Source organism: Lolium perenne, chromosome 4, assembly GCF_019359855.2.
Source record: "Lolium perenne isolate Kyuss_39 chromosome 4, Kyuss_2.0, whole genome shotgun sequence".
Lineage (NCBI taxonomy): Eukaryota > Viridiplantae > Streptophyta > Magnoliopsida > Poales > Poaceae > Lolium > Lolium perenne.
In genome coordinates this window covers 140073038-140093500 of record NC_067247.2, presented here as the reverse complement: position 1 = coordinate 140093500, position 20463 = coordinate 140073038, and the positions used below count along the sequence as shown (strand labels likewise).

Genomic DNA, 20463 nt, shown 5'->3' with positions numbered 1-20463 from the left:
TCCGCGTGCTGTAAAAGTCTGCCGCCGGTCAGTCTTCGCCGGACGTGTAGCTTCCACGCGGCGAGTTAATGCTATCGCCTCGGTTTCACACGCGTCGATTTCTATTTATCGCTGAACTACCGCGTCTGGACGCATTTATCACCCCGTCTCCCTATTCACCACCTCTCTCCCCAATCTCATCGAGCGAACAATGGCGAACTTCGGCGATGGCGCGGCGAACAACGGCTTCGGCCGTCGTTCTCTTCACCAATGGGAGGGGAGGCTACCCCGCAGGGGCTACCCCGCGCCGCCGGACTTCCGCGCGCCCGGAGGCTGGCGCATGAGCGCGGGGGGCGTCCCGATCCCACCGCCGCCAATGGGATGCACCGCCCTCGAGGCGGGATGCGGTGCTCGTCACCCTCAGTGACGAGCAGCGCGCGGAGGAGCGATTCTTCCCCGACAACCACGAGGCCTGGATGGAGTTCTTCCGGCAAAGGTACGAGCGATAACTCGCATCCTACGACGGCCCTCCCCTTCCTCCCGCGCGAAACAACGCTGCCGGCCGCCACCGCTGGTGGAGCAGGTCTGGCCGCACCCTCGAGTACGTGCTCGCGCACATCGAGGGCGACAACTCCCCCATACTGGGGATGCCGCCGCAGGTGGCACCGACCGTGTCGCGCCGGCACGGGAGCTCTTGGGCAACAGATGGCGACGTCGTCCTCGTCGTCTGGTCGGCGTCCATGTTCGGCGGGTCGGCTCCTCCACCAGCGATGCCGAGGGTCAGCAAGAAGGAGTCGGCGTCTCCACCGTCGACGAGAGGGCGCAGCAGCGGCGCCCTCATCATCCGCGAGGGAGGGCACCGGTCATCATCTCCTTCGTGCGACCGCAAGAGGAAGACGTCCAAGAAGGACGCCGCAACAGCCGCTGCCGTGTCCCAGCTCGCCGAAGAGGAGGCCAAGTGGGCCGAGGACGCCGCGGTGGCCGAGGCGATCGCAAGGTCGCTGTCCGACCTCGTCCCCCCCGACAACGCCCTCCCAATGGACGCCCCGCTCGCCTGGTCTAGGCGTGACTGGGAGAGGCAGGAGGCGGAGCAGCAGAGGCGGCTGCTCGACCTGGTGGCCGCGCGGGGACGCGCTGCCCGAGCCACACCGGTCGAACCCACCGCACCCGTCGCCCCCGTGCTGCGCATCAAGCTCGAGGAGAGCATCGACGACGAGATGTATCGGCCGACGCAGTCGTTGGTACGGAGACGCCGGCCAGAGCAGCCAGCAGGCGCCGCCGCCCTAGGACGCCGGCAACTCCAGCGACGACGACGGTGGCGACTACACGGCGTTCTACCGCCATTTCGGCATGTAGAAGATCGTCGTGTTCTAGCTTAGTTTATGTTTCCCTCTAGCCGAATTCAAATATATTACGAATTCGTTCTATATATGTACGAACTCGCATATATATGTTAATTCTAAATTTTGACTATGTTTGAATGCATTTCGTCTTGTTTTGTCTGAATTCCCCTACATTTGTCCAAAATTTTCATCCATCCTAAGCTCGCCGATGGGAAAATGAGCCTCTCTAGACAAACTTTACATCAATTCGCCGCTAAATAGCAGCGCCGGATTTCGACCCGAGGAGCCCCAGTGATTAAAGATGCTCTTACTCCCTCATTGAGCTACTCCCTACTCGGATGTTGTTTGTTGGTTTGTGGGCAGCTAGATCGGATCTTGGTGGTGGTCGTTCTATAGTAGAGTTGAAGTTCTGTTGACGCTTGTTCTCCGGATGGGCTAGTGTGTTTTGTTAGTGCTACTGTCAAGTTTTTGCTTTGATTCTACGTAGTCATTGTAATGATTATGCCTACGGTCCGCTTTCATTTATAGTTTTTTTGGTAGTTCGTGTGGGTATGTTATTAAATTTGTAATTGTAAGCTCATCTTATATCATTTCGCTGGTAAGGGCATTATTAATTTAACGTTGGCCCTTTATGTCTTTTATCTACAAAAGAAAGTCTTGAGACAATGAGAGAAATAAACTAAGTTAATTTGAAGAAATTTACGTCCAAAATTTTTAGTTGGAACAATATTATATTATTTTATTATAATGTTGTTTTATTCTAAATAGTTAAAGGAAAATACTTTTGTACTTACACTCGTAAGTGTGGATGTTTCGCCGTCCATTTTACTTTGAGACATGACGTATTTACCTTTGAAATTAAGAATTTTAGCTCGAAGGGAGATCACGATAACCTATTTTACACATCGATTTGTAAATCCACTTAGTCCAAGTATGTTTAGATTTTAGTGTGTTATAAGCTAATTTATCTTCAGTTCATTCAGAAAAAAAAATTGTCTTCAGTTACCAAAGTCTACTTTCGGTTCTATTGGTTGATATTTAGTTTGGTAAATCCACAGTGGATTAATCGTGTGAGTACAAACTTAACAAATCATTGAGAAAAGATACATTTCAGTCGGCTTGGTCAAAGTTTTACCTGTATGCAGACAGAGTACAATGCCATCTGGCATCTGCCCATCTCATCTGAAATAACCACGCCAGAGTATACTTTACGCAGGTGCTCGGGTTTTTCCCCTGCCGACTGCGGAAATATCGAAATAAAATTGTCCGGAAATCTTTTTGAGACAAGTCCGACTTGGGCAGAAACACAGCGCCGAATATCCTCAGCTCAGCATTGCCCTTTGGCGGAGGCCAACTCAAGCCACGAGCAAAGAAACGAAGAAGAGACTCGAAATCCCCTCCCAATTTCCTCTCCTCCCACCTCCGCCATAAGCGATCGACACCTCATGAAAGGCCCCGGGTCCTCTCCCCCTTCTCCATCAAGCCGCTCACTGATCATCTCGTGCGGAGGATGACGTGCTTCTAAGGTTAGGTTTTCCTGCGATTCTTCGTTCCCTTTCAGTTGTTCTTGTCTCCGCTACTCGATAATCCCAATGGAATGCGTAAGATTTTTGGTTTACTCAGTTGATATTGTGTTGTTGTTAGTACCAGGATTGTAGTCCTCTAGTTAATTGCGCTGAGCCTCAAGTAGCCGATTAATCCTGCTATTGTGTTCATGTTGGTGATAAATTAGGTCATTTGTACTGGTCGAATTTGATGCCGAAATTAGTGCTCTAGTCATTGGAAGATAAGCCAGTAGTTTAAGCCCTATCTGGAACGCGCGGATTTCTTTTGGCTATGGTTGTACTATCATATTGTTCAACCGGCAATTGCCTTAAAACCTATGCTAGTTTAAGATCCCAGTTTCCTTGCATGAACTACAGGTCTACAGCTGCGTCCCCACTATGTGTACATCATGCCATGGAGATGTGTATTACTTTATATTCTCATCCTTGATTACTTCTTCCTTGTGATTAGCTACGTATTATTTGCTAGTTTTCTTCTTTACCAACTGCTTTAGTGTTCTGTTTTCTCTGGACAGTGATGCAGAATGAGACTTTAGGCTTATTACCTTGTTTTATGATTGTTTGTTGTGGCTTGACATTTTATTCTCTAGGTTTTCTTAAATTCATGTTGATGAGTTCAGCTCTTGAGCTAAAGTTACAGAGTTTTTGCAGTAGTGGTTTAGACATGGTTCAAAACCCGAAGTTCTTGGGTTGCGTTTTGAAAATGAAGCACTGATCATGCTGGTGTGCTCATGTTGGTTATAAATTAGGGCATTTGTACCGGTCAGATCCGATGCCAAAGATCAGTGCTTAAGGTCTCTAGTTGTCGGAAGACAAGTCAATAATTCAATAAGCTGTGTCTCACCTCGAGCAGAATGATGTATTCAATCTGTCATATTTCAACCTATAAACATACAGCTGTGCAAATTCTTCACTTGTATTGTTTTTGTTTTCAACTGGGTTCTCTGGAGCTCTCTTTGTTGCCCAACAAAGTTCATGGTGCTATCTCATTCTCGTCTGTTCGTGTCTAATTCAACATTCTGGCTCTCAAACTCACTTGTGGACTCTGGAGGAACATTTTTGTATGAGAACTTCTGTCACAGGTTTTTTTTTTATTTGTGCTTTTATTTTTCAAAAGACGATCACCTTGAGGAAAACCTGTTTGACAGTGCATTTGATAGAATTGCATAACATTCCTCATTCAATTTGGGAGGTATTACCCTCATGTTATAGTCCAGCAGTTTCTGTTCGAAGAATATATTTTCCTACTTAATGATTCACTTATCGGTTGGGTACCACAAGTTCTCCACTGGGATCCGTAAGGGTTTTATTAATTTAAAGTCGGGCAAGTCTTGCCTTTTATCTAAAAAAAAGTTCTCCACTGGGACAGTAACAATAATGAGACTCTGTTATTCCTACTGTTCCCCATTGAAAAAAGTAGGATGTAATTCTCCTGATCAGTAAGATGAACATGCAATATCTCTCCTTCCTTATAATTTCAGAACATCCACAACTTCGATTCCTCTTTATCATTGCAAACAAACAAAACAGAGCTCCTGCTGTTCACATAAAAAAATCACACAAGAAAGAACTTTACGACTTTTATCTCTTCAAACCACTTAAATAACATATCTGTTACTTTTTGTCATGCCCCATTTTCTCTGAATATATCAGCTGGAAGCATCACAGAGTTTAATAGTCTTTTACAGATAAGTATGCTTAGATTTTTTTATGCTTGGAATTATATGTATCTTCGTGTTTTCTGCTCCATATATATTCTTATGTATACTCAAAATCACTTCTTTTTAATCATTATTGGTACTATTTTGGTTCCTATTTTCAACACTATCATCTTCAAGATAAGTTAGTGCCATCTGACTTCATAAAGAAAAGTATATTTGTTCAGTTGTTTTCTACTGTCAATATTTGCACCGATTCTTCCATGTGCAGTTTCCAATCTGTATTTCTCTATCTGGCTAAGTCTTCCCTTAGAACCCAACCCATCAGTTTATCTATTATGAAATAGTTCTTCTCTAACCTGTCCAAGTGCTAACCGCAGTTTGTGGTTGCTGAACTGTGGTTGTTTAATAGTCTTTTGTGGAAAATTAGCCACAACTTAAGTAAAAGCAGGTCAACTAATCACTAAAAAAGGGAAAAGCGGGTTCAGCCAAAAGGGGATTCTCAAAATCACTACAATGGCAAATGCAGCCTTAGTATGCTTCATTTTGTCTATTATGAACTATTTAGTTTCTAGAATTTAGCGCCCGGGGTTCTTAATTTACTGTGCTTCCTTTATCCTTCTTACAATTAGAATTGATATTATTTCTTCACTTCATATTTGCTAGTATATAAAGAAATGGTTTATCCTTCTTACAAGTAGAATTGATATTCTTTCTTCACCTATATATCATGACTCAACATGAGTTTGTCCACATTAGCATCATATTGTTTGTAATAATGAACTATTTAGGAATATTTCTCAGTACCCTACCCTATTATTTCGCTAATGATTAAGTAGTCTTAGTTCAGTAAGTGACGTTAGAAGTGCTGCCACAGCTTGGAATTTGGTTGCAATATGCTCTTTCAATAAATTTAACTCGTTGAACTAACAGAGTACGTGTGAGGTCAAGTTTATAGTGATGTACAACATTACGGATTGCGCTGACCTAACATAGTATGTGTCAGGTCAAGTTTATAGTGATGTACAACATTACGGATTGTTCGGATTTTATTCTCTTATTTCGAACAGGGTTATGGGATATTCAGTTGTCGTTCTATCTTTTTCTGTTCGATTCTGAACTGGATACGTCCTTTCTCTTTTGTCCTGTGTGATAAAACATTTATCTTGTAATATGCACATCAAAATACTACTACTGCGCAAACATACCTAACTGCAATGCTCTGTCATTTGAAATTTGAATTGTTATCTTCATCACCTACTGAACTTGCAACTGCATATTCAGTTGTCATTCTATCTTTCTATGTTCAAATTATGAACTGGATACGTTCTTCCTCTTTTGTCCTGTGTGTAAAACATTTATCTTGTAATATGCACATGAAAATACTACTGTGCAAACATACCTAACTGCCATTGGAGATTTGATGAATTGCTATCTTCATCACCTACTGAACTTGCAACTACATATTCATTCATCTTTCTTGTTCATATTCCATTTGTGATCAAGGTAGAGGTTCAGCCGAGGTAAAAAAAAATTATGTTCTAAATCAAAAAAACACAAAAGCTTTCTAGATGTTCATTCTTCATTGGCATGTGAAACTGCAAGGTAGTACTGTCATGTTGTCTTGTTTTTTTTTCTTTTTGACTTAGAGTAGAGTTCTTTTTTATTTTTCAGTACCAATTCTACACACTGCTCTGATACTAATGTAGACAATGTTGGTTGCTGAAGGACGAAGCAAGTCACTGAATCCATTCTCAAGGGCTAGCTTTGCTGGAACTTACACTGACACAGCATGCTGGTAAGTTTCTCATGAGTCATGAACCAGAATGATAAAACTAGTATTTCAGTATAGTGGTCATCAAGATTTTGCATTTTTCGTATTAGGACTCATTCTTGTCAATACGTACATGCTAACTGATGTGTGATCTCCATAACCCGCCACTGGCATGACTAAAAGAGCTAGCAGTCTTGCATCTTTGGTTAGGAAAACTACTATACACCTTAGCTAAGTTCTGAGACATGCCTCGTATGAAGACCAAACTGTCTTCAAATGACCGAGGAGAGGTTTCCTTCAAATGTAATACTCGATATCTGAGCTGGCTTGTGGAGTAATTTACATGATGACTCAAATCCGAATTTGTCCACGTTTTAGCATCGCAACTGTTTCTAATAATGACCTATTTAAGATTTTTTCCCAGTATCAAACCTATTAATTCACCATTTCTTAGGCTACTGTAGTTTTAGTCAGTAAGTGTTACAGCAGCTTGGCATTTTGTTGCAGTATGCTCTTCACTAAATTTAACTCAACTAACAGAGTATTATGTGCAAGGTCAGGTTTATATTGTTTTACAACGTCACAGATTGGTCAGGTTTTATTTTCTCTTATTTTGAAATAGGGCTATGGAATATTCAATATTCTTCCTCTCTCCAAATGTTGATCTGGATGTGTCCTTTCTCGTTTGTCCCGTGTGATAAAACATTTAGCTTGTACTGCACAGCAAAATACAACTGTTGCAAACATACCCAAGTGCAATGCTCTGCCATCTGACATTTGAATTATTATCTGCATTACTTGCTGAACTTGCAACTGCGGTATTGTGTTCATTCATTTCGTTTTGTTCATATTGCATTTGAGATCAAGGGTAGAGGTTATCTTTGGTAGTATTTTGCTTTTCCAACAAGAACACAGAAGCTTTCTAGATATCCATTGGCATGTGAACCTGCAAGACAGTACTGTGTAACAGCTAGATATTGGTTATAGTTGTCTTGTTTTTCTGCAATAACTTTGTTGTAGATTCATGCCAAATTCATGTTTCTAAACAGTTTCTACTTATTTTCAGTATCATCTTGACAAACTGTTGTGATGCTGCTAATGTGGACAATGTTGGTTGGTGGAGGACAAAGCAAATCTACTCATGCTCAAGGGCTGCTTTACATGCTGGTTAGTTTCTCATTAGTAATGAGCCAGAAAAATAAAACTAGCATTTCACATAGTAGTCACCAAAAACTTGCATATTTCACTTTAGGAACACTTCCATGTCAATATGTACATGTTAACGGATGTGAGACCTCCACAAGCCACCACTGGCATGACTAAAAGAGCCAGCAGTCTTACATCTATTGTTAGAGAAACTACTATACATTTTGGGCTTGTGGAGTAATTTACATGATGAACACACATATCTCTTTGGCACCTGATCAAAATCACTAATCCCAGCGCACCTAGTGTGCTGCCACACCTGGCACGAGTCACAAGATAGCATTCTCTCGCCGTCATCATCCATGGCTCCACATGAACAATTAACTGTCCATTTGTCAACACCCCTCTCCATCCGATATATTGCAACTCTACGCTCACCTCCTACACACTTCCCTTGGATGTGAACAGTCCCTTTTGCTCCAAATAAGAGCTTGACTTGAGTTGTGTCCCCTGCAGTTGGACAATCAAGAAGCTGGTTTGGTACAAAGCTCTGTAACATCAAATACACATCTCGAAATGTCCTCATAGCCTCCATCTTCAGATCAGCAATAGTAGCTGTTTGAGGAAGTGTTAGAAGCTCTGCTGGGAGGCTGGGTGGATCATCAACCTGATCCAATAGCTCCACTTGGCACCAGATGTGCAACGCAGATTGGTTTTGAGGCAAGAAATCCTCTTCCAAGTCATAATGATTCAAGAATTGCTTGCAGTCCAAAAGGACCATGGCAGATCTCTTGGCCTGATCATGAATTTGTTCTGGCTTGTAAGGGTGCATTGTATGAGGGCAGAGGAGAGCATCATAGAGAAACTTGATGTCACGCAGAAGGTGTTCCTGGTTTGGCAAGCTCGCATTCTTTGGTGGCAACATGGTTTCATTTGTGAGCCTGCAGTGAGAAAAAAATAGTTAGCCTTTTGATCATAAAACAAGAACTAGTATACTATGCGAGTGACAACAAAATATCAGTCATCAACCTGTACTCTATTGTGTTTGTCTTGCTGTTGCAACGAACTACTACAACCATCCCATCAAAGGTTCTTGTACCACTAATGGTCTTGAGGCAGTACTCAACCAGCTCTGGTGAACCAATTGGATGGGCTGTTGCTGCCTTTAGGCTTCGCATAGCCACCCAACTATCTGCAGCACGGAGAACTTTCAGAGCAACATCTACTGCTCGTTTTATTTCCTCATCAGTCCAGTTTCCCTCTCTCAAATCGACATCATATACTATCTCCTTTTTGTGCATTGTTACAAGGTGGTTGTGCACACTTTTGTTAGCAACAAGCCCCAAAACATAGAGGAACAAATCACGGAATGTGGTGAGGGGGCACTTTGAGAGGGATTGATAGAAAGCAATGGTATCCTGCAATTGGTTTCGAGGAGACCGAGAGTGAGGGAAGAAGTGGGACAGTGGCACCGACGAGAGGTTTTCAATGGCTTTGCAGTAGGTTTCAGACGTGATTCCAAAGCTCCCACTGCCAAGTTTGAATCCCCACTGCCCATACCAAGAACAGCCAGTGGCAACAGCATGTAAAACCCGGTAGTCGACTTCAAACTTTTTTGAGACATCCATCACTGAGACCTTCCTGAAATTTATCATGTACCTGTTAGTATCACTTCCCAGGAAAAAAGTAGAGAAAAAATAGAGCTCATATTGTTTTTTAACCATACACAGGTACAGGTAAATTTGCCTTTCATTACCTTACTCGGAGGTATCTGCAAAGACGATCCCAAAAGTCCATCAGTTGGTATCCTGTCAATAAGCTGGAGCCACCTTGATGACCGTTAATCCGTACAAGGTGTCCAAACCCATTTTCATGAACTATGCCATGCAGCAAATGGCTCGGATTGTCAATCTGCACATAGTCCCAGTCTTCTGATTCATCTGGGGCGAACCCTGAACCATGACTGCATGAGGGACACCTGATATTTGCATGACAAGATTAAACTATTGTGATATCTGAAGATACCATCGCAGTTGATACTGTAGTTTTATTTGCCATCGTAATTACTGTTGCAGCCTTTTTGCAATGATATTACTGTCACATTAATTTGCAGTGATATTGTTTGGTTGCTTTATTAAATTGTGAATACTGAGCCTTGGTGATAGAACCAACCTTGTTTGGAACAATTCAACCATGAGACCACAACGCCGGCAGGTTTTGCATCTGGGCATGTTGTCATTCCGAATTATGAAGTGGTACTTCTTTGCACAAACAGGGTGCCTGCTCCAGCCTATCAAAGTTGAACAAATGAGGTGACGTCAATTTTCATCTCAAGTTGTACATTTTATCAGCCATTGACACCATCAGGCATCAGGTATTCACATGTGGAAAATTCATGTCATGAACAGAAATGACTGTCCATCTCATCAGCAGATATGGCTTTAATCTCCGAAGCAAACACAGTAGATTTCAGATCAATTTAGAACAAGTTTATGAGGATATTTAGTTGTAATTCATCAGCAGATATGGCTTGAAAGAGCTGCTATGCTCTATAATTAGGCGAGTTGGTGTATCAATATGAGGTGGGAATAGGCTGTTGGACATTTTTTACTGTCCAGCCTCGGTATTGTATTTCCTGTGTTTTAATTTCTTGTTTCTTTTCCGTCCTTTGTATCCCATTCTCATGAATAATATGCCTCCAAAAGCATACATAATTTAGTCATAGGCAGCCATTTATAATCAGCCAATAAGGCAACAATTGCGGTGCAGGTAGATTTAAAAACGAGAGATGCGGAGGTACGAAAGTGTTTACTCTGTCGAGATTGCCAAATCTAGTATTTCACTCATGTGGGCATGCATTTATACATATATACAGCATCCCAAGAAAATCTATAAACCTGAATACTCTTCACACACTACAGAGAAACACTCTCATAAATCTCAAATCTACAGCTAATCCTCCTAACAGTCTAGCTATACACAAATCAAATTTAAAAAAAAAAACACGACACGGTCTGCTAGACTAATCCGACGAGCATGCTGAAACATCAAACATACTAGAGCACGCCGCAAAGACTCAAAGACGACACACACTTACCGGCAACAGTACAGTGGTCACAGTGGACGCGCCTGGCCCTGGGCACGTCCTCCTCGACGACATCCATGACCACGACCGCCGCCTCGGCGTCCCCGCCCACGCGGAACCCCACCTGCCACACGGCGCCGGCGTCGCCCAGCACGGCCTCCTGGTCCTGCCCCCACTCGGCGGGCGCGGGCGGCGGCGCCGGGGCCGCGTGGCGGGCCAGGAACCCGCGCACGTTGGCGCGGAACGTGGCGGCGCCCGCCCGCTCCGTGGCGCCGGGGAAGGCCCGCATGTCGAGGAGGCAGGGCTCCGCCGTCACCCGCGCCCGCCGCGCCCGCTTCGTCGGCCGCCCGTGCACCGCCATCGCTCGACGCCGGCGGGGAGGAGGGGGAGAGGCAGATCCGGGGACGAATGGCGCGCTCGGGGTGGGGTAGATCCGATCGGGTTGGGGAAATTTTGAACTGGCGGTTTGGGTTTTGGCAGCGCGGGGAGTCGGGGGATTTTGGGATCGCGCCGAGGAGAGATTCGAATAAATTTTCGGAGATGAGATCAGATCATGGTGGATGGGTTGTTGATAAGGTCGGGGGCTGGGATATTTATATCGGGCCCGGAGTTGTATTGTGTGTGTGTGTATAGGTCGGTTTTGTGGGGGAGAATTACGGATTTGCCCCTCGGGGACTTCGAGGAGTCGCGAGCGAACACGTCAGCGGCGTTAATGATGGAAGGATTGGAGCGGGAAAGTCGGGGGCAATTTCGGGGCGTGGGAGGCGGGACCTACCATGATTTTGACGTGTTTTGGGGGCATCTGGGCTTGGGTTGCAATCGGGCTGGGCTGCGGAACGGATGGAAAGGCTGAAGCGGATACGAAGATAGACCAGAGTATCGCGCTTGATTGGATTTGGAAGGATACTTCCTAGTACAGTACTACCAATGGCCGTTGAATTTGGAATGCTTTGTTGTTTGGTGGTAACAAGATTGTATCTCTCCCTTTTTTAACACGTTTATAAACTAAGCTTGGGACCATTTTTAAAAATAGAGGGAGTGACCCCTTGCCTCTACATTGAATGGATGCATACAACCTTTTATTGTATTTTATTACAACATTCAACAAACACTAGTGGAAAATGGGGCATTAGTTCCAGTTGCACAATCGGGATTAAAGGAATATACCTTTAGTCTCGGTTTAAATATAAACTAGGACTAAAGGGACCTCCATGTGGTGCAGCCAGGGGGCTCGCGGTGGAGGGGCTTTAGTCCGGGACTAAAGGGTCTCTCCCGCGGCAGAGATATTGGTCGTTTCTCTGCCGCATCAGAGGTTAGCCCTAAACATCTGCCGCGGCAGAGAAAATGGTCGTTTCCCTGCCGCGGCAGAGTTTCAGAATTTTATGTTATTCATGCAAATCTGCAATACATACATCATTCAAGGAACCACAACATTGTCATGAATATATAGACATCGTCATGAAATACAGTACACGTAATGCATGTTTACAATATAAAGTCGATCCTCTTTACAATATCTATTTTATATCCCTAATGTCATATATGAACTCCCGATGATATGCCTCAGTTGGACCTACGACCTCCCTAACTAAGAATCCCGCAAATTCCTCTTGAATTGCTCGTATGTGATCCACCGTTAGGAGAGAGTCCTACACACGTTCCATCTAATTTTTTAAAAAGGAGATCAATATATATGAATGGAACTCGATACAATTGATGGTAATAAAATAAGATTGTGAAATGTTGTTCACGTACATGAAGGGCATGTATAGCCGTCTCCGCCTCCAGGCGACAAGCCATCTCGCGAATGAACTCGCAAACATAGTATCCACATAAGTTATTTTCCGGGTTCCTGCTTCAAATACTTTACGAAAAAATATTTCGATCAAACTAATAATCAAGCATGATAATGCATGGTATTGAAACAAAAAATCAAAGAGATTCGCGGACATAGCTATAGTACTACTTACAGGGCGATCTTGAAATGTAAGCTCCGGTTTTCATTCACCCGGAGCAATCTTGATGAACCGTTTCCAAGCCCTTCTCGGGAAAGAAAAAATGAGTAAATGAGTTAGTAATTACTTGATATCAGGAAATGAGATATACAATAACTCAATACTTTAAGCTTGATAGAAGCAGAAGGTCTGAACTGAGAGGAAGTTCGATCTTATTTTCATAAGGTTGTTGAACATTACTTTCAGATGGATGTCAGACCAGAAGCCGAGGTTTATACCTCGAGGAAGTAAGAAGTGGACTATAACTGGAGAAAGTGAGTAATATTTACTCAGAAGTACGATAGCTCAAGTAAACTTAGGTAAATGAAGTTGGACGAAGAAATATCGTAGACCAAATAAAGCTTTGGAATGCCAAAGACCGAAGGAGTTTGACTATACAAAACTAAAGTCTAATAGAATGATTCTTTCATGGAACCTAAATAACCCAAAATAGTTATAGGTATCAATTATAAACCATGATTGGATGGACTAAATGAGTCTAATCCATTCTTAGAGGAATAAACCATCATGATCATTTCCATGTTAAGTACTTTACTAAATACCATTATTGCAGTTTTGGTAGTAAGTGAAAACAAAGACCTATTTTACCAAGTAGGAGTATGTTATCAGATTAGTCTTCAGTTAAGACTAGCAACACCAGAAGAAGGCCCAATCATTAAATCTTCAATGAAGAAAGGAAACATGACTATAGTATTAAAAGAAATCATGGAATGGAAAGAAGAAGTCACGGTTAAGAGACAAACCCTAATGGATTCCAGGAATAATCTGGATAAGGGATATATTCAATTATATCCAGTAAGATCATTACGAAGTTCGAGAAAAGTTTAAGTCTGCATAAGTCAGAACCACACTTCGGGAAACGTGAGAGAGTTCAAACTTCGAGGACGGAGTTTAGTTTAAGGGGTAGAGACTGTAATATCCCAGGTATTGGGGTTACAAAAATAGAGAAAGCAGATGTGTGCATTGCATTCATGCATAGAAAATCTGGGGAATTTTCGCGCTTTAAAGTAAAACAGTCACAGTAACTGAAGTTTCACTTGACCTTGGTGGAATTGAAGTAGCTCATCAAGTCAAGCGCTATAAACCTCAATGTGACTTTGTTAAAACCTTTTTTTAGGTAGAGATGATTTGATCTAAGGGGTTAGATCAAATGGAACTAATAATCCACACAACAACACTTTACTCAATGAACAATTACTTGATCTTATAACAAATCAGAATATGGTAATCATTGCCATAACACATATGCATCTGTTCAATTACAAACCAAGTAACCATAAAATGGAGAAACCATTCCTGACTTATCTTTTCCATGTCTTAAACTAATCCATGATCCTACCATGAACCTCATGGTAGTCATTTTACTTCATTCTTGGAAACATGACAAGGAGATCAACTCTAGAAATATATATTCTTCTCTATTCCAGATAGTTAAGCATCAAACCTAGAGAGGTGAGAGTTCTATTATAATTATTAGAGAAGCATTAACAAACCTTGAGCTAAACCTTGGATATACATCCAAGTATTCAAATCATCATCTTTAAGAGGAACCCTAGGATCTCATTTAACTATGTTTCCTAGAGAGAGAATCCATTTATGTTAACCATAGATATTGGTGACCACATCATTCTCTATGGAGCCTAACCTTAGGTTAGTATCAATGTCCTTCCCAAATGAGAGAGATCATTCATACTAATCCTTGCTCTGTCTATTCTAGAATAAAGGACAACCTTTGAACTAAAGTATTAGGTTGTAAACCATTTCCCTTGGAGTGGTGGGATAACCTAACATCACATGGAATACTACCATATCCATGAACTGATAAAGTAAGGAGGAGATTAATTCAACAATGATAGCCAAGTGGAGTTTTAGACTAAATACTTATTGAGATATTGTGAACATACCATAAACCCTAGAATAATCCATTCCTATATAAGAGAGTTCAAGATATAGTGTTACACTCAAGTTAGTTGAGGAAACACTTAGATTTAAGGGAGAGACCTATTATATATATCCAAATGGTTATATCATCATTCATGAGAAGAACTCTAAGTAATTATCTCAGGGAATCTCCTGGGATATAAACTAATGAGGCAACTATAGTAGTCCCATTCAAGAAGATAAATTAGAAGTGCTATACTTAGTTGATCAAGACAACACTTAATCTTGGGAGTGAGAAACTTAATTCTTGAGAGATAATTAGGAAGCCAAACCTTGATCATTATAAATTGAGTGATGATCATAAACCCTAAGAACTTGAGGTAGAGATATTAAGAACAAGTTGATCATGCATAATCCATGATCATACTCTTGAGGTATGTGAGGATAAGTTAAATTCTAATAGGATAAGTAGATATTATTCACCACATGAAATCTTAGGGTGGTAACTAATAAGCAACCATAGGCTTATATCCCAACCTTAACTTGTGAACCACTTGGTGATTATAAATAGAATCTTATCACATCTAAATTCCACCTACTCCTCAATAAAATAACATAAGAAAACCTTAGAGTAAACTCTATACTTTATATGGTGAGAAACCATTCATCAATATAACCAAAGTTAACTATAAAAATAAATATAGCTAGTTTAGTTACTTCAACAATAGATTAAGGATAATAATAGAAGTCTATTAGTAGAAGAAAACACCAATTCTAATATCCTTAGTAACTAAAGGAGCACATGAAATAATAAGAAAGTAACCACTTTATCAGGCATTGGGGAGAGTAAACCTAGCCAATGCAACATGGTGTCATCTCATATCTACAACCTAGCATTATATCTCAACCCTAGTTTATACATCACCATGGTAATCATAATATAAAATCAGGCCATCATTGAGATTCAACCCATGTGTCATTAGGTAATTAGCATTTGAACCCTAATGGTTCATTAATCAAATCCTATGCTTCAATTATAAAACAAAAGAGCCACCTAATGCTAAGTCCTATAATTAAACCCATGTGTGGTTAACAACCATTTAACCTTGTAACCAAGATAAAACATGATGGAAACAACACATACTTAGATACTTTCAAATATAATGATAATATTACCCTTCATAAGAGGGATTATGATAGAAACCATAAACCCTAATAAGTTGGGCTCACATAAAATCATATGTAAGTCATCCACCCCTCAAATAGAAACCAAATCCTAATAACAACCTCTGAAATACTATGAGTTGAAATTATCAACTATATTAATTCCAAATAGATTTGATTCATATAGAAAAAGAAATTAAAATGAGAATACAAACTCATGTTTAAATTGCTATTTTGAATAAGCCCACATATATGAAATTTAATCAACTATAAAATACTTTCTTCAATCGGGAGAGTGGTGTAATAGTCATTGCACTAGGTATTCAGTAAATTAACATAATTAAGACACCTGCAAAAATAACATAATTCAAATATGAATTCAATTGGGCAAATACAATAACAGAAAATTAAAAGCAGAAAAAGAAAAGGGAAGAAAAACATTACCAGGCTCACCTGGCCGTGTAGCCCGTGGAGCAGCCCATGGTGCAGCTCAGCAGCAGCCCAACACGAGCCCATCAGCGCGGCCCAATCCACCGCCAGAATCCAACCAACGTACCGTTTCGCCAGGGATAACGACGAGACGAAGGTCATCGTCTTCGTCTTCTCCACTGCGCGCACAGGAGGTCGACACCGCGATGCCCAGGGCCACGTCCCGCGGTCGCCGCCTGTATTGTGGACTGCCAGCACACACCGGAGGTCGTATAAAAGGCGAGGAAGTCCTCAATTTCCTTCCCCTTCGTCTCAATCGACCAAAAAGCCGAAACCCTGGCTCCCGGACCTCCATCTCTCGTCGGCGATTGAGGCAGCCCCGTGCCTCGCCGTGGATACTCCCATCACCACCGTATTCCCCTCGTTCTTCTCGTCGTCACGTGCTTTCGGGGAGGGTCTGGGGATGAAGAATTTGGCCCTCTTCTCCGACTACTACTGACACGCGTACAGCACGCGACCGTTGGGAACCCCAAGTGGAAGGTGTGATGCGTACAGCAGTAAGTTTCCGTCAGTTAGAAACCAAGGTTTATCGAACTAGTAGGAGTCAAGAAGCACGTTGAAGGTTGATGGCGGCGAGATGTAGTGCGGCGCAACACCAGGGATTCCGGCGCCAACGTGGAACCTGCACAACACAACCAAAGTACTTTGCCCCAACGAAACAGTGAGGTTGTCAATCTCACCGGCTTGCTGTAACAAAGGATTAGATGTATAGTGTGGATGATGATTGTTTGCAGAAAACAGTAGAACAAGTATTGCAGTAGATTGTATTCGATGTTAAAGAATGGACCGGGGTCCACAGTTCACTAGAGGTGTCTCTCCCATAAGATAAATAGCATGTTGGGTGAACAAATTACAGTTGGGCAATTGACAAATAGAGAGGGCATGACAATGCACATACATGATATGATGAGTATAGTAAGATTTAATTGGGCATTACGACAAAGTACATAGACCGCTATCCAGCATGCATCTATGCCTAAAAAGTCCACCTTCAGGTTATCATCCGAACCCCTTCCAGTATTAAGTTGAAAACAACAGACAATTGCATTAAGTATGGTGCGTAATGTAATCAATAACTACATCCTCGGACATAGCATCAATGTTTTATCCCTAGTGGCAACAGCACATCCACAACCTTAGGGGTTTCTGTCACTCCCCCAGATTCAATAGAGACATGAACCCACTATCGAGCATAAATACTCCCTCTTGGAGTTACAAGCATCAACTTGGCCAAAGCCTCTACTAGTAACGGAGAGCATGCAAGATCTTAAACAACACATAGATAAATTGATAATCAACATAACATAGTATTCTCTATCCATCGGATCCCAACAAACACAACATATAGCATTACAGATAGATGATCTTGATCATGTTAGGCAGCTCACAAGACCCGACAATGAAGCATAATGAGGAGAAGACAACCATCTAGCTACTGCTATGGACCCATAGTCCAGGGGTGAACTACTCACACATCACTCCGGAGGCGACCATGGCGGTGAAGAGTCCTCCGGGAGATGATTCCCCTCTCCGACAGGTGCGGAGGCGATCTCCTGAATCCCCCGAGATGGGATTGGCGGCGGCGGCGTCTCTGGAAGGTTTTCCGTATCGTGGCTCTCGGTACTGGGGTATTCGCGACGAAGGCTATATGTAGGCAGAAGGGCAGGTCAGGAGGCGTCACGGGGGCCCCACACGCTAGGGCCGCGCGGGCCCCCCTGGGCCGCGCCGCCCTAGTGTGGCGGCGCCCCGTGGCCCCACTTCATCTTCCCTTCGGTCTTCTGGAAGCTTCGTGTGAAAATAGGCCCCTGGGCGTTGATTTCGTCCAATTCCGAGAATATTTCCTTACTAGGATTTCTGAAACCAAAAGCAATGACCGACAAGAATCGGCTCTTCGGCATCTCGTTAATAGGTTAGTTCCGGAAAATGCATAAATATGACATAAAGTATGCATAAAACATGTAGATATCATCAATAATGTGGCATGGAACATAAGAAATTATCGATACGTCGGAGACGTATCAACTACCGCCACGGCCATGGACGACATCGTCACCGTCCGGCCACCTCTGCACCAACGGAGCACACCATCGCGCTCGTGGTAAGCTGGGGTTCTTCCTGAGCTTCCTAGTGCATCGATTCGACGACCGTAGCCTCCTAACGCCGTGTACCCGTAACCGCCGCCGCGGCATGTCGTCGCCGGCCAAGCTCCGGCGACCCAACAACGGCGGCGCCACCCTCAAAATGTTCCCCACGATGCCCTGAGTCACACCCATATCACCTCCCAACCGCGCGTGACTGGAATCGTCGGCGAATGCCGATTCCCCCGCCGCCTAGTAGCTCTCTGGTCATGAACTCGAATTTTGACTTGGTCAAAATCCGACGTGGACCATTGGCCCACCAGTCAGTGACTGGGTGGGTAGATTAACCGGGTGACTTTAGTTATTTTCGTTTTAATTCAATTCAATAATTACTGCAACTTTGCAAATTCATATAAAATTCATTTCAATTTTGAAAAATACCAAATATGATATCAAAATGATCATAAAAATAAACTCTATCCAATAAAATTATAATATGAAATTTTTATTTTTAATAAAAATTCAATTATTTAATACTTGTTAATTTAAGCCTTTTCTTTTAATTCTAAATGCAATTAAAATTCAGAAATTAAGAAAACATTTATAAAATAAATAAAACCAGTAAGCAAATAAAGAAAACATGAAAACTAATTTTCATTATTTGGTATTTTTGTTAAATCCTTATTAGAGATTTAAACCCTAATTAATAATTACCTTAATTATTAATTGTTTAAAGATAATAAATGCCATATTCATTATTATTTTGAAGTTATTAATAACTTCAAATTTAAAATGAAGTTATTAATCATAGAACTATATGGTAAATAGTAAACCCTAGTTCCATTATAAATAAAATGATAACCTCATCATTTTATGTGTAATCCCAAAACCCTAATTCAATTAGGAACCCTAGCTTCAATAATCAATATGAAACTTAAATTGCTTCTAACCTAAACCCTAGGTTAGAACATGTGATCATGATACCTTCTCTCAAATCATAGAACCATAGTAGCAAATAAATACTTGTCTTGGCCACATAAAATGTAGAAGACCTATCACTAATACATGGGTATCCCATGTGTTCATCCTCATCAGACCTAAATGATCAAGTAGGGTCAACCAAGTGTAAACCCTAGATCCTATTACCAAAGCCATCATCTTTATTTATCCCTATTTAGCATCATACCATTGAGATGAGCCCTAATAGCAACCATACCTACTATTTTACATTACATAACCCTGTTCCACTAAACCCTACTAGTGTGAGATACTTATGAACCATCCTATTTCGGAACCAACCATTCTCTACTTAGAGATCCAATGGCTAATACAAGACAACCTCAACCTTAATTGTTATACTTCTTATTATTTAAGAAGTATGTTCTTCAAAAGTTATTCTTTTGAAGTAAATAGGAAGTAGTCATCAACCTTGCCTAACAGGACCTATCAACCCTAGCTATCTATTACCACTAAGATATATCACCATGATAGCAACCATTAATTGCTTAAGATACTTATGCTCCAATGAAACCATACAAGCCCTAGTTATTAATGAATCCAACTTTGTTGAGATCCATCTAATATCTACTCAAGAACTAGTTGAAAACATAGTAAACCATAGAACCCCACAACCCTAATTATCATACTTGTTCTTTATTAAAGAACATGTTCTTCAAAAGTTATTCTTTTGAAGTATATGATAATTAATCATTAACTATGCCATATAGGGCTAAAACCAACCACTACTCATTACATGTTAGGATTATACCAAATGTTATTGTTGTGTGCTATTAGTATTATTGTTATGATATATTGCAGCACCTATTTATGATACCAAGCAACCAATCCTTAATAAGAACTTGTTTGTGAATCACTCTAAAAGTGCAACACACCCTAAGCAAATCATTTCAACTAACTAATCCTAAATCATCGGGGTTAGGACACGCTTAGAGCGATTGCATCTCATACTTATGCATTATTGCATCCTTGCCAATCTTTTAAACATCGTCCTTACCGGACGATGATGCTATTTCAGAATTTGGAGTTATTGCGTATTGAAGACCTTGCCTGCATAATCTTGCAGTCAAGAAAGGCAAGTTCACCACTTGCTCATGTCATTCGAGTATTTTTATCAAATTACTTGCAAAGTACTATGTTTATCACTATTGCATAAAAACCAAAACCACTATTTTCATAACTATGAATATGACTATGTGGTGGGCAATGGAACCATGGATTGTGTTGATATGGTGGAGGTTCCATTGCAAGGGTTTATATCCATCTAGA

At 41.7% G+C, this 20463-nt stretch overlaps 1 protein-coding gene and 1 long non-coding RNA gene across 3 annotated transcripts; one reads left to right on the top strand and one right to left on the bottom strand.

Moving 5' to 3' along the window:
* Window positions 1-2441: 2441 nt before the first annotated feature.
* On the top strand, window positions 2442-10279 carry LOC127294038 (uncharacterized). 2 transcript variants are annotated; one of them, XR_007846339.2, is made up of 4 exons: window positions 2442-2848; window positions 6274-6343; window positions 7386-7486; window positions 9579-10279. It is a non-coding gene; the product is annotated as an uncharacterized lncRNA (long non-coding RNA). The 2 variants fall into 2 exon arrangements; XR_007846338.2 differs by having other exon boundaries at window positions 9196-10279.
* On the bottom strand, window positions 7543-11043 carry LOC127294037 (PHD finger protein At1g33420). The gene is made up of 5 exons (XM_051323780.2): window positions 10563-11043; window positions 9638-9755; window positions 9222-9443; window positions 8495-9106; window positions 7543-8406 (listed from the first exon to the last, which is right to left on the bottom strand). Exons 1-5 carry the CDS (start codon window positions 10909-10911, stop codon window positions 7599-7601), a joined length of 2109 nt encoding a protein of 702 aa, XP_051179740.1. The 5' UTR covers window positions 10912-11043; the 3' UTR covers window positions 7543-7598.
* Window positions 11044-20463: the final 9420 nt, after the last annotated feature.

Coding starts and splice junctions, on each gene's coding strand:
- LOC127294037 (XM_051323780.2), bottom strand. CDS start 10,911: ATGGCGGTGCACGGGCGGCCGACGAAGCGGGCGCGGCGGGCGCGGGTG. Junction 9,756..10,562: donor TGACCACTGTACTGTTGCCG/GTAAGTGTGTGT, acceptor CAACTTTGATAG/GCTGGAGCAGGCACCCTGTT. Junction 9,444..9,637: donor GTTGAATTGTTCCAAACAAG/GTTGGTTCTATC, acceptor TGCAAATATCAG/GTGTCCCTCATGCAGTCATG.